Source organism: Andrena cerasifolii, chromosome 10, assembly GCF_050908995.1.
Source record: "Andrena cerasifolii isolate SP2316 chromosome 10, iyAndCera1_principal, whole genome shotgun sequence".
Lineage (NCBI taxonomy): Eukaryota > Metazoa > Arthropoda > Insecta > Hymenoptera > Andrenidae > Andrena > Andrena cerasifolii.
In genome coordinates, this window is record NC_135127.1 from 10,560,108 (window position 1) to 10,574,304 (window position 14,197).

Consider the following 14,197-nt stretch of genomic DNA (forward strand, 5'->3'; position numbering starts at 1 on the left):
ATGCAGGCACTTATGTACCCGCTTCGCGGCGCATTGACGGCGATTAATGGCCAGATACGGTGAACCGATGTTAATTAACGAGCCGAAGGTAAAAATACCGTGTTCATGCGTGGGGAATTAATGGAAGTTAATTAGGAACGTTATCGAGTTTATATAAGACAGCCGATCGAGGTGATATCGGCGTGGATTCGCACGAGTCGTTGACTGCCCACGTTTTCCATTCAGTTCCGCGTGGAAGTCCGCGGATTTTCAGATACGCGCCCGTTGGCGATTGATCGAGCCGCGTTATCTTGAAGGAAGCTCGCAGATCTTGAATGATTCCTTGGTTATACGGGTGCAGAAAAACTCGAGGGGATTCCCGAGATGGGATCGTTCCATGCAGAAGCATGGAAGCACGAAGCAGCATTTCGGGGCGTGGAGTTCGAGCTTTCACTGTGGTTGAGGCTCTAGACCTCGGAGCAGAGCATTCGTATCTTAGGCAGGAACAATTGTTGAAGGATATTCGTATTAGGAGACTACTCCAAGTGGAAATCTAATCAGATCTAAATTAAAAAAATAATTTTTTCCCTTGTTTAATCTACGACTATCAATTTTTAAAGTCGACGACAAATTTATACAGTGCAAGTGATGAGACGCCGACATAAAAATTTATATTCGTAGATTAAATAAGGGAAGAAATTATTTTTTACTTTTTAACGCATTCTTACATTTTCGAAGTCAGTTTTAATTTTTTTTTTAATTACACCTATCTTTAATTCAATTTCTATATACCCAGGTCGAAGTAACATTCCTTTCACCTACTACACACCCAAGAATTCCAGTATTAAACAAAAATGATGACCCTTTTAAGTCTCTGCTAGAAAGACTACACTCTAAATTAAATTTAAGCGACCTTTACCTACCGTTCAGCGAAGTGCGATAGCTGTTCCCGTACTCGTTTCTCGGTGCACCGTTTTTTCGGTATTAAAAGGTAGGCATCGTGCGTCGATAGTAATATTCGAGACGCATCGAGCGCGAAAGGTGAGGGGCGATAAGATCGGACACGTTTGAGACGGGTCCAATAAAAGCATCGCGGGCACGTTCGATGGTGCAACCGTTGCCGGTCTTTCGAGCTCGGTCTCCGCATCTTCGCGTTACGCAAGTGGGTGAACCAGTTTCTGGACAGACCACCTTTGTGTAATTATGCCCGGTCGGTTGTCCCGCAAGAACAATGTTTCCTGCCGTGGCCATCGTGAAAGCTGTCGTCCTACACGCCGCTAGCAGCAACGAAAGTTCGGCCAGCCAGCATCCTCGTAAAAATTTCGCAAGGTATGCGTGCAGCGCACACGTACAGGGAGGCACGATACCTCGCCATTTCTTTGGACAAGCCTGCACTTGCCCCGGGATTCCTGTAATTTCTATGAAAACGAGGCGACACAGCGTCGTTTTTATTTGGATTGGTCTACGAAATATGGGGTTGAGAATGTTAATCTCCGGGAGGTGATATGAATTGGCAAGCACACGCTGAAAAAGGAGATTCTTTCGTTCTACGAATGATTTATACACCACTTCGATTATTTCTAACCAATATTTTCGCTCATGAATAAAATGGTGCAGGGAGAAATCTTTGGGGATCGAGCGTGCTGCTTCACGGAAGCAAAATTAGTCCCATATGTGCTCGCTGCTTTCGCTGATTACATATTACGTTAGAAAATCGGGTCGATAGTGGGAAATGTAGGTGATTCTGGGCGGAGTAACCGGGGGAGCACTTAGTTGGAGTTAAGAGTGATCTGCAATGAAAGTTGGTGTAATTTGTGAAACAGTTACTTGGATACTTATATTGCCAATTACCTCTTCATTTCCTTCGTAGTTCCTTTGCAGATATGTTGTATTTATTGGCACACTTAACTACTTATCACCAACTTCATTTATTACCTTTTCCACGCTTCCAATTCCAAGGAATTGGATACACCCTAAGTCAGAAGAAATTCGGTTCAAGTATCTCTAAAAAAGAGGCAACTTTTACCAATTTGGGAACGATCTCCTGAATACGTGCGCGTTATAATAGAGCGGCAGTTTTTTCACGTCACGTAACAACGCTGTTAGTTAACCAATTCGTATTTCGCGGACCCTTCGTCTTACGCAATCGTGCTAAGCCAGTTTTGGGCCCCATCATCGGGCAGCTTTTGTTCGAGGCCTGTAGTGCCGCGAAAGTTCGGGGCATAATAGGTTCCGGGCGGTTGGCTCTCTTTATAAACGTTGGCCGATGAAAGGAGGAAAAGAAAAAACGCCCCCCGACTCTGTGAATGGATCTCGAATTCGACTTACGACACTATCGTTATCAAACCAGTCCCGTTCACTTTTTGCCCCATCGATGGAAATATCCCGAGCGGAGTTGCTTCATTCATTTATTTCTCTCCCTTCTCTTGTACAGCTAATCCTTACAGTAAAAACAAATCGCGTTAACAACCAACAAGTCGATGGTGACGTAGAATACGTTCTCTAGTTTCTATTCAGCGAAGATTGCAACGATGTCGCGGAATGATTCAGGAGATCGCGATGGGCCAAGGTCGTACAATTAGTTGATTAATTATAAAATTCAATAAATCCGTGGAAGCGCTTTTTCAAAACGTAATACACTAATCTCAAGAACGTTCTCGTCACTCGACAAAGATTATTGCACTTCACCTAGCAGCTGCGAAATTTTCCAGAGAATGGAGAAGGGAAGGGCGCTGGGATATTCCAAATTTCTTTTATTCCTTCAGCATCCCCCCCTGGCCCATCGCGATCCCAAGTCTTCTAAGCGTCGAGAGGTAAGAATATTTACACCGTGGACAGGTCAGACAGGATAACTGCACTCCGCGCTACGCATCAGCTTACGATACGCCCAAATCGTTCGCGACAGACGGCTGAGCACTAAATAGTTTCCTTACCAAATCGCGGAGCGCGGGAAAACGCGACGCGCACGCGAGACGATTCACGTGCTCGAATTCGCACGACTCGCACGCGAGCTCGTCCACTAATTACACCCGTAGAATTGCTCCGTCCACTGTTCGTGCACGCCGCGGTTAAATTAATAATGAATACTTACAGCGGCGACGGGGCACGCGCGTCGCCACGCGACCATTACGCGCCGGACTCATCGAGGAGCGATGCATTTATGAGGGCACCGTCGATGACCGATCGAAACGCCCGCGACGACGGTCGTCTAATCGTTTAGTAGTCTATTTGGTCCGAACTTTGGCGGATGGAGGATTGTCGATCGTTTCTGTTCCGTGACGTTCTGGGGAAGGGAAAGTGTTTGGTAAAACGCTCGAGGCTGCGGGCACGCTCGGTTCACGAATCTGCCCCGTTTAACGAAGCGCGGAGACCGTTAAGAGGACCGCCGCGACGCCTGGCAGGATCGTCATTGAGCACGTCGATGCAGCGCCATTGTAGAACCCGCTTCCGTAGACCTGCAGGCCGGCGGTCTCGATGCTGCGCTTGCAGTAATCTCCGTCTGTAATTAAAGCGAAGCATGGTTGCAGGGGCGGGAAACGGCTATCGAGTCGTGAATATCGTTTTCATCACGTGTTTGTTGGAGGGGTTGGGAGAGACGGTGCGAGTTGCAGGAGCGACGAGGCAAGGGTGGAGATGATGGGGGATGATGAATGAGGAACGTTAGGGTGAGAATTTTAGTCCTATTACAAAGTAGCAGAATAGCAGGGAGGGTAAGGGGCGATGAAGATTAAACTTAGGGGAAGTAGGCTCCTGTTTTCTGATCCGATCCCTTCTACCCCCTTCCAGTGTGGAAATAAATGACAGAAGATGCCGCAGAGACTCGGCAGAGAGTAGGGGAAATTAATAAACAGAACCAGTTTCAATAATCGTTCGCTATTTATCTAGATAGAATCTTGGAAGTTGCGAGTTCGCGCGAGGAGAACGTGCCGCGTGGGCTCGTAGATTCGCTGCAGGGCGATGGAGAAGGAAACGAACCGTTCTAAAACCCTGTAATCGAGATTGACGGAGACAAAAAAGATTCTGTGGTCAGGGCATTCAAAGGGCGAGCTTTGAAAGGGGTTATACCTAGTCAGGAGGCCGAAAACAGGCGAATGTTTGTGAATTTTTTTTAAAAAAGCGGAAACATATATCTTTACAGAACTTTTTGCACGTCAAAGAGCAATGTTTAAAGAACATTTCGTATTTTTTTTGTTGAAAAACACTTACGTTTATAATAAAAATACAACGACATCCAAGAAGCCTTTTTAGAAACGGTTAGCCAGATATCTCGAAAACTACTGTACCAATATTTCTGAAATTTTGTGGGCTTATTTTTAATATAAAAATCTACCGAATGACGGAAGGATTTTTTTTTCAACGGAAAGAAATCCCTACAATCTTTTTCCCTACTACCAATCAATGATCCTCAAACAAATTTTCCTCGCAGCCACCTGCGGAAAACTCCCTGAATTTCAAAACGTGATAACGGGGTGTTTCGACTCCTCTTCGTGATCCATCCCCTAGCCAATAAAATGAATCTCGAGGCCGCACGAAATTTCCAAGCACCTGCGGTCGCCCAAGACCGAGAAGGAAGAAGGAACACGGTATCGCGATCGAAAGAGAAATTATACAACCAGGCCGCTCGCAATTTCTTTCTCCTGGGCGTTACGCGCGAGTCACGTACATCTGCGCTTTCCATCGCGATCGCTTCTCAGAAGCGACTCATTTCCCTCCCTGCCCGGCTGTCACCGAGCCTGCAACAATTTCCCCCCTTTTTTTTCCAGCAGCGAAACGACGATGCGGCGCCGGCCGTAAAATTTCGCAGTCGATCCCGGAGCGTTACGAACCCTTTCGTTCTCGCGCGAGAGGAGGCGGAAGAGGGGCGGCGGCGCGTACGTGCGGAGCTCGAAAACGACGACGGATCGAGGGGCTCGGAGGTGTAACGTGCAATGGAAAACGAGAGTCGAATCGAGGAACCTGTCTCACGACTCTGGCTGTCTCTCGCTGTTCCTCCTTCTCTCTCGCGTCCGTTCCTTGTTCCACTGTGATTTCACAATTCGCCAGTCCCACGGGGCCAGAGCTTCGCGACCGAGCAGGAACTTTGCATTTCCTCGTGGAAATAACGAGATTCCTCGGGGATTCTTTTCAAGCATTTCACGCAGACGTCGCCGTAGGGGTGTCTTTGAGGTATTCAAGGGTGATTTGAAGCCTCCCCTTAGGGGCGGTATAAGGTTTCTAGGATAATAAGAAGATTATCAGAAGTTTGACACGACTGTATGGTGTCTAGAGCATAAAGACACCCCTACCAGCTGACGCTAGCTTCCTCCGAGCCTCCAAACGGCTAATTAACAACAGGACTAATCAATCGGAATCTCGTTACCTCAGACAATTGCCCTGGTAATTAATTACCAGCCAGCCCCCTCGCCCCTTTCTCCCTATAATCGTGTCACGGAAGCGTTGCGTAACGGCCGTTGCGAATTTGCGCGCGGGGAATTTGGCAAGATCCAGCGGGGGCAGGATGGAAGACGCGTCACCCCCCGATAATTTCCTCGGCGCACGAGATCGTAATTCAGCCGGGTGTCGTCACACAATGAATATCTGTAGCGCTCGCCGGTAACTGGCACGTGGGAACTGCAACCTTCAATCTGTTACGGTAGGAAATTGCATAATTTGTAACAAGTTACGATGAAAGGCGCGCACCCGCGGTCGTTCCCCGGCCGATCGCGCGGCGTCACGTGAATCGGTTCCTTGTTTCCGTCTAATTGCCGGCGAAGGATTGCCCATGGTGGAGCAGCGCTCGCTCCCTCGGAATGGAACAGCGAACGAGGAATTGGAAAGTCAACGGTTCGCCATTCAAAGAAACGAAAGCGAGAGATCGGGGAGCTATCGATCCGCGCTGGATATCAATACGATCCGCCTGTTAAGTCTTATTAATGGGGTGCTAGATGAATATCGAAGGATACCAATTGAGTTCTCCGAGCGATAGACAGACCGTGTCCAGTAGCCTAGATAATCGAGGATCTGTGAAAAATGCGGGATGACGTAAGGGCGAGAATTTTTCGAGCTTGGAATACGAGCGAGATGCGCGCGGGGGTGGGAGTTCTCAAGAGTTAAGGGATGTTAGAGGTGTTGAGTAAAAACGTGACGCAGATCGATTAAACTTTAAAGTAGGTAGGTACCGTCACAAAAAATTCAGTAAATTTCGACCTGCGTCCAGTTCCCCTTCGTGGATCGAGGTTTGCCAGAGAAATTACGGCGCTTCAGAAGCGCCAGAGGATCGTAGGTGATAGGAACGCTGAAAAGTGGTTTCCCTACCGTAAGACCAGCCGACGATGTCGCCAGTCCTCAGGTTCTCCGTTCTCAGCCAATCCTCGAGAGGCCTGAAGTACTCTCTGAGCGCGGACGCGTCCAATCTGTCCTCGCCGATGGCTTCTCGAAGCGTCTCCTGCCAGGGCGTCGACGAGCCCCTCTCCATGATTCTCCTACGACCGACAAGAAAACACCGAGTTGCACTTTTTTTCTTATTCACCTCTCTAATCCCGACCGCGGACAGCGGTGGAAAAAGGAAAGAGGGAAACGCGCCGTGCCCCTCCCTTCCCGTATTCAAATCAAGGGGAGGGAGGGCCAATTCGCGCGCGTTGTTAGGGCTAACGAGATCGCGGCTTTCTAGCGTGGGCGGTTGCGACAGCGGCAGCACAATGGAAAAACCGCGGAAAATCGTGGCCTGCGTCGGGGAATTGGAACGAGAGAAAATTAAAGACGCGTAACGAGCCTCCTTTCTTCCACGTTGCCGCGATGCTAATTAGGCTATCTTTGGCAATCGCTCGCACTTGAGGGGCGTTCGAGTGTGGCGCTGCGCGTGTCACAACTCTCCTCTCAAACGAGCCGCCTTGCTAAATTCGCTCTGGTTTCGAGAACCCTGAGTCGTACGAGCTTCCTCAGTCCAATCGGGACGTACGTGCTGTATCATTCGCCCGCTATGCCCTTTGCAAGAGGACGAGGGCTCGCGCTCGCGACTTTTTCTGCACTCCCCAAGTGGAGGTCCTCGTCTAATAGCCTCCTTGGGTCTATTTTCCGCCACACAATTGCTCGATCTTCATTTGCAAATAGGAGCAAATTGCCGCGTAATTTCATCGCGGCGTCTCGAGCCGTGCCAGCTTCGAGTAACAATCTCGCCTGACTACCTCGAAAATAATGCACGCTTTGATTCCGACTGGCTACTCCCACGCGAAGACGGTGGTTTGCGTAGTCGGCTGCCGGTTGTTATGGCTATCATTGCTGTCGTCATCGCCGGGGAACCAAGAGTTACGAGTCTCTCAGCTTCGCGGTGGGACGAGTAACTTTGGAGGTAGCGAGTGGTCCGCTCCTTTCTGCCTTCGGAGCGACGGAGCTTGCAAAATTACTGGATACTCGAAGACTTCGAGAGATCCATCGCAAGCGATTATACAAGGTCCTCGACCCGGAGGATCAATTAAAAAAATGCCGATTTCTAAGACATAGCGTGTCAGCGACTGCGGTCATTTAAATACAATGACGGTGCAGCAGCTGCACGCGACGAGGAAAGAAACCACGCTGGGCCTCATGGATCGTCGAATCACCTGCCAAGCTTCGATCGTTGGATCGAAACGATCCCTCGTTACGGCAATCGATCGTAAAGGTGCCCGATAGGTTCGTCAGTGGGTTTACGGGTGGAAACGGCGACAGAAGAAAAATCGCAGGAGCCAGACTCATTACGTGATTCGGTTTTACGCTCGAGACGAAGCGAGTCCGTTTCACCCGTTATCCGAGCTTCATGCGCCAGCCGACGTAACACCCTTTCCTTTTCCTCCTTTTCCCTTTCGGGCGTACAAAACATTGTCGACGCAGAGCCAAACGATACACGGGGCGCGTAAGAGGCGGTGTAATCTCAAGACGCGCGTTATGTAAAGGGAATTCAATCCCTGGCGAGGGATTTACTCTTCGGTCGGCGTCTCGCTGTAATAACGGCCACCGGGAGAGAAATATCAACGCGAGACATTCCCTTCTCTGAGTCGCCAATAGACGGCGAAGATTCGGAAGCCCCGGGAGTCAGCTGGTAAATAACGGTTAATAATTTAATTTCACTTGTAGAATAATTGCGCGGTTACGCCTCATCGGGTTGGAGATCGATGGAGTCGGTCGGCCAGGAGGCTGCGTTTAATCAATTTCGAACGAGTCGTACCACTTTCTTCCGTAATGAGCGGGCGGGTGGAAGCTCTTCTTGTGTATATGCGAGCAGAGCCGTGGCACGAACCGGAGGTTCGCTACGCGAGAGGGATAAGCACGGGGTCGACGCGCATTAAACCGTGACGCAACGAGCAATTTTTTGGAAAGCGATTCGGGTGCCGCGTCGCTTCCGGTTCCTGCTTAAGGAGAGCCGGGCTCGTGGGAATCGAGCGGACAGGCAAAAACATTTCGGTATGCCCCCACGTAATTTATATCGATCTCACGATTTCCGGTGCTCGCCGTGTCGGCGAAATCGCCACTTTCCTGCCCCGAGCGCCGATATTTCGCAACGCGGGATGCTGGCTGGCCAGATTCAGCGCGCCTAACGCGTCGCCTTGCTTCCACTGACCTTATCTACTTATGGGAAAGTCGATCGTCGCGACGCTGCCGTCCGACAGCCGGATATCGCTCCGACTGCTCCAGTTCTCATCGAACTTTTCCTAATCGCCGCCCGCCAAAAGTGCTTGTTTTAATCGTTGCTCGCGCGTAAATGCTCCACGGAAAGAACATCTTGGTAATACTCTACAGTAGCATTCGAAAAGTATAAGTTCCTCAAGAGCAGAGTATTTCTTCATCCGTTTCTACAGTTGGGGATCTTTTGACGTTCATTCTAAAAAGTTTCTAGGTATCTTCTGTCTTGTCTCTGTGCTTTCTTCCAGTAGAAATGATCGGTTTGAAGCGCCGCGTCAAAGTTACTCCTTCAGAAGCGTTCCTTCGCTAATCCTATTCTTTGGGCTAAAAGCATTGCGAAATTTTAGATTTTTTTTTTAAGAAACTAGCGATTCGAATAATCTGAAATTTGGACCATGTTTTTATGCGCCTTTGAAGAAGTTGTAGTTTTTTTGTTATTAATTTTTAATAACAAATATAGGAGTTATGCAGGATCGACCATCACGCCGCTGTGTGCACGATATTTCTGTAACTACCGAACCGATTACCTTCAAATTTGGCTTGTACGTTCAACAAACATTACTTTACACTTTGATGAACCAGGATACCGATAAGTTATACACTTCTTTGCTTACATGAGAACATTGGCTCAAAATTGTATCGCAAAAGATAAAGTTTCAGACATTTCCATTGGAAAACTCTCCAGACTTCTCAAAAAAAAATTGTATTTTTTTCTGGCTTATCAAATTACGGCTACATATGTATACAGTGAAACGCTGTTTCATTTTTCTGCTTTAGATTACCAGGAAGATAAAGATATTTGTGCACACCAGCGGGCGACGAATTTTGCGCAGCGTGTTGATCGATCATGTATAACTCCTATATTTGTTATTAAAAATTAATAAAAAAAAACTATTGCTTCCTCAAAGATGCATCAAAATATGTTCCAAATTTCAGATGAATCAAATCGCTGGTTTCTTAAAAAAAAAATCCCCAACTTTGCTATGTTTATAGCCCAAAGACTAGGATTCCCCCCTTAACGAATCCGATTTACCAGGAAGTGCACGGCACGAAGGTGGTACCTCGATTTTATTTAATTCAGTGCTGAACGCGCGGAGGCTGGCTCTATTGTCTCTCCGGAGATCACGAGCCTTAGCCAGCTTCTAAAGAAACCCGATGTCGAATGATTTACATTCGCCTGCACGTAGAACCGAGTCACGAGCGCGTCTACACTCGGATCTACGGTTTTGAGGGTGATCTCTGACACCCCGAGGGTCTGCTGTGGGAAACGTGTGTCATTTGGCTCGAAGGGGGAGTCGATTTTGCACGACACCCGCCCGCTGTTATTTCCTCGCTGCCTGATAGAGACCTTGATGGGCTGTAATGAGGCCCCGACGCGGTGAACAGTTTCACGGCAATTGTTTCTGTTATTGCCATCATGCTCGCTGGAAAACAGCTCGGACCATTCGCAGCGTTGCTCCATTCCGAAGGGCCTTTCGAAACGTCCATCGATCCGGCAGCTAGTGGATTCAAGGACGAAGCCCCCCCATTTGCATGAATTTCGATCGATCCTCAGTTAATCGCGGCCATTAAATTGTTGATCCAATACGGGATTATGGGATCTCCGGGGATCTGTTTACAGATTGCTCGACAAACAGCCGTGAAATATTGCTTGCATTCTGGAGTTCGAAAGATCGAAGATACTGATGCTTCTTGAGGATACAACCCTCTATTTGAGAGAAATATTACCCTTCAGCTCGTCTTTTACTTCTTCTCTTTGCTGTGATTTCAAGCATTTGTCAAGAATAAAAGCTGATAGGCCTTTTTATAACATTACAGACGATCGTTCAGCTCCCAAAAATATTTGCATGGCAGCACCAGGTCCGCGAATTCTTTCCGCGTAAATAATAAGAGGCGATTAATTATCGCCTCCTGAATTAACATTCTCGTTCTACTTACACGCGCAAGCTGCAGTCGTAACGGACTTACATGGGACCTGGAGGTGAATAAAGAAATATTCAATTTCCACAACCAGTCGAATGGCTAATGGACCAACACGTTCCAGGAAGCTGGAAACGTATCGAGAGGTCTGTCGCTGAGTATGTACCATTTCCCTTTCTCTCTCCCTCTGTGTTCTCTGCCGTTTTTTTTCTCCCTTGTCGAAGTTACACGGCCCGCGGAACGGAAGTGCAACGCGTAACAGGCACTGCCATGCGAGTTTCTTCTGGTGGACGCGCGGTTTTACGGCTGCAATCGCTTTCGTAACGCGTCCGCGAGCCACGAGCCCCGAGATCGTCCTTCGATCGCAGGAAGCCGCTTTGGACGCGTGCCCGTCAGATTTCGATCTATCGATCCTCTGGCGCCGCGTCCGCTCCCTCGTCAGGGAAAACGACGCCCCTTTTCGCAGGGAAATCGAGTCGACTTCGTCTTCGATTTGCAATTTATAGCAAACACACGCTGCCCCTCTTTCCTTGAACATAGAGGTTGTCCCAGAATTAAGTGGACCAAAATTCTGGGCCTTATTCTGTGCCAATATCAGTGGCTACACTTTTATCTTGAAGTTCTTCAAAAAGAAAAGGATTTCAAGTATACCTTACTGTATCATAACTTGCGATTTTGTGACTAAATAGTTACAGATTGGTTAATATTGTTCCAAACAAGTGGCAGGCAGTTTAATAAATTTCAAGCCGACCTCCGAAAGTTACAAAAAACGGTATTTATGATTTGTGGCGAGAGGATGGGTGTTACCTAATACTTGCAGAAATTCCTAAAGAAACCAGATAGTAGATTTTGTAACCGATCAGACCTCTCGCAGACTCGAATTTGTCTCTGAACGAACCTGTAGCCTTAAACGTCCCCTCTCCTGTAACGATTACTTAATCTTTGGGTAGTTATCCAAGACTCATCGTTCTCCCCAGTTTATCGTTCGCTAATAGCAAGCGCAGCTCGATTGATGCCGAGCACAACTCGGCCGTGACACTTCCATTGATCAAACATAAAGAACGCGATATTAAGATCTATCAAAAGCTCCTTTATTCGTCGAAAACTGCAGCTCCCCGGCTCCGTCGTTTTATAAGCGATATTTCATAATCGAGAAGCGAACGCACGCTCTAAACAGGCAATTTCTCGGCCTCAGATTCTCCCAAGCGATAGGAACAATTTATTATCGCGTGCTCTGCATCCTGACAGCCGCATCGCCTTTAATTGCTCCTTCGTCACGATCCCTGCGCTCGTATTGGCCGAAGATGAAGGAAGAGAGATTCAGAAGCATCTTGATAGATGGTTCAATCAATTCCATTAACGATCGAATTATCCATTTAGAGTTTAGTCCATTGGGCAATTACTTTTCTTACCGAAAGAAGGATCGCCCGGCGTTGATGGGCGGACTGAGGGGGATTTCGCTGGCCGGCTCACGGTTTTAATCAATTCGATAGACCCAACGACGTCGATATCCGCCGTCGTGCAACGTGTGTCGTCAGAGAATCGAGAGACGGACGCCAGATTGGCAGAGAAATTGCGGAACTGAATATAGGTTTCCCTCTCGTTGACCCAGATAACCGCGACTACCGGAGATTGTCAAGGGAGGCGATCGAATCGCCGTAAGATCGCTACAATAGGTCTTGGATCCAGTTCTATCCGCACAATATTTTTCAATCGGCCGGCTCGCGACGTTCAACGTATATGCAATGCGAAGTTCGTCGAAGGGTATCTCCTCTTTGAGATGCTCCGGGGAAGGTCTGCCTCTTCGTTGGACCTTGGCAGTCCAATTTGTACGTTTCCATTCGTTGCGTCGTTGCATCGCTAGATGAACACAGCTGTATCGTCCTCTTTTATTAGTCCTTTATCACCATCAATTCACTCTGCCGAATATTATCCAGTTTTTTCCACACTTTCCTTTATTTCTCCGCATCAAAGGATTCTTCCCGGTTGGGCAAGCAAACACGGATCCTGCACCTTGAAAACAACATTACTTTCACGAAGAATCCCAAGTTCGAGGCTTCGAAGCGGCGGTGCCCGGTGGACTCAATCGAGAAACTCCATATTTTCCGTATTTCTCAACGATCGATTGCTGCAACGGCAGCTTTCACGCGAATAAATTACTGCACGTCCCAACAATCTTCGTTGTACAACTGTTTCTTTTAAGATGCACGCTGTGGAAGTCCCAACGATATTGCGGTGACCTGTGCAGGTGGCGATGTTTACCGGGATACATCGTGATCACCACGGGACAATGTTGAAAACAGCGAAATTTACCGTTCGCGGGGCGAGTTAAACATTCAAGAGGCTCCGAGTTATTTTCTGTTCGACGCCCACGAATTGTCACGCAGCGGGCCCGTGGCAAATCGCGGATGATTTATGGTCGATGATCCTTGTATCTCGCTTTCCCTGGGCCCCGCGCATCGAGATCTCCTCTTCAGCGGTGTGAAACCGACGCAGAACCCCTCGCGTAAAAATTCATCGTCGATTAAAGTTTTATTTGTTTCTTCTCTCGAGCATCCTCGCGCGTGAACGCAAAATAATTAGTACTTAGGTAGTGATTATGATTACTTCGACGTGATTTCTAGAGGAAATTCACCATCGGGTTATTATTATTCCCGTTATTTTACGACGACAATAAAAGAAGCGAAAGAAGGCTCGTTTATAGCACCATCTGGGACAGAAAGGACTCGACGAAGGCGTTCCGTCGAGTTTTCGATTCTACGCGGTGTTCACATATACATTTCACTTTATAGATCTGCTCAAAAGCAGTATAAACCTCCAGACTAGTGTCGACATTTATTCGGAATTGATGTAACCGATTGCAACATCCGCACGGGCCACAGATGGAGCGATATATTAAAATACAGGGAGAAATTGGGGAACTTTATTCGATAATGTCAGAAATGACGCCGATTTTTCAGCCATCTGCGAGCTGTCGCCTTTCGTAACTCAGCACCCGTTCCAGGAACACGAGGATCTCCTGGCTGATATTTTCTTTTTAATCGGAATCCAGTATTTTCTCCAAATTTAACCCACTTCCACCGATCCAACTGCCTTGAAACTTTGCAGGCGCGTGTAGTTTGGATGACAATGCAATATTTAAAAATAATAATAACACCGAGGGTGTGAATAAATTACCCAGAATAATAGAATATGAATCAATTTAATACAGCATCAAGCGTCGAAATGAATTTGTTACCAAATATCCTGCTCCAGGATTTTATTTAAAGTGACAAAAACACCATCGATATTGCGGTACAAGAAAATAATTATTTTTTAGCTTTTAGTGCACTTTTAATTAAATCGTTTAACATACCGTTTATTTTTATGAATTTTTTTATTCACAAAGCCATGCCTGGAAACTCTACATCGCTAATAGAATCCAATTAAACTTGCCCGTGCAAGGCGATTCTCAGGCACTTCTGTATACACACTGTTTAATTATTTATATAACTCCTTGGAATTATGGAAATTCAGAATAGTGTAGATCCTAATCTATCCAACATGGAATCGTACATTTATATCTAAATTTTCACGTTTCGAATCGCGAATGATCTACAGTGTAAATCTTATCCACCACGTTCTTGTTGACTCGTAAAAACAAATTCGCCTCTTTGTCTGACAA

General features: G+C 47.2%; 1 protein-coding gene across 2 annotated transcripts in view; it reads right to left on the reverse strand.

The window, feature by feature from the left end:
• Positions 1 to 2,373: 2,373 nt before the first annotated feature.
• Positions 2,374 to 14,197, reverse strand: part of Ance-3 (angiotensin-converting enzyme Ance-3) — a 172,939-nt gene continuing 161,115 nt past the window's right edge. For both annotated transcript variants that reach the window (XM_076821392.1, XM_076821389.1), the window contains 2 exons: positions 6,274 to 6,440; positions 2,374 to 3,478 (listed from right to left, as the gene is read on the reverse strand). In XM_076821392.1, coding sequence (XP_076677507.1) covers positions 3,333 to 3,478; positions 6,274 to 6,440 — 313 coding nt within the window. In that variant the 3' untranslated portion in view covers positions 2,374 to 3,332. The remainder of the gene's footprint in view (positions 3,479 to 6,273; positions 6,441 to 14,197) is intronic.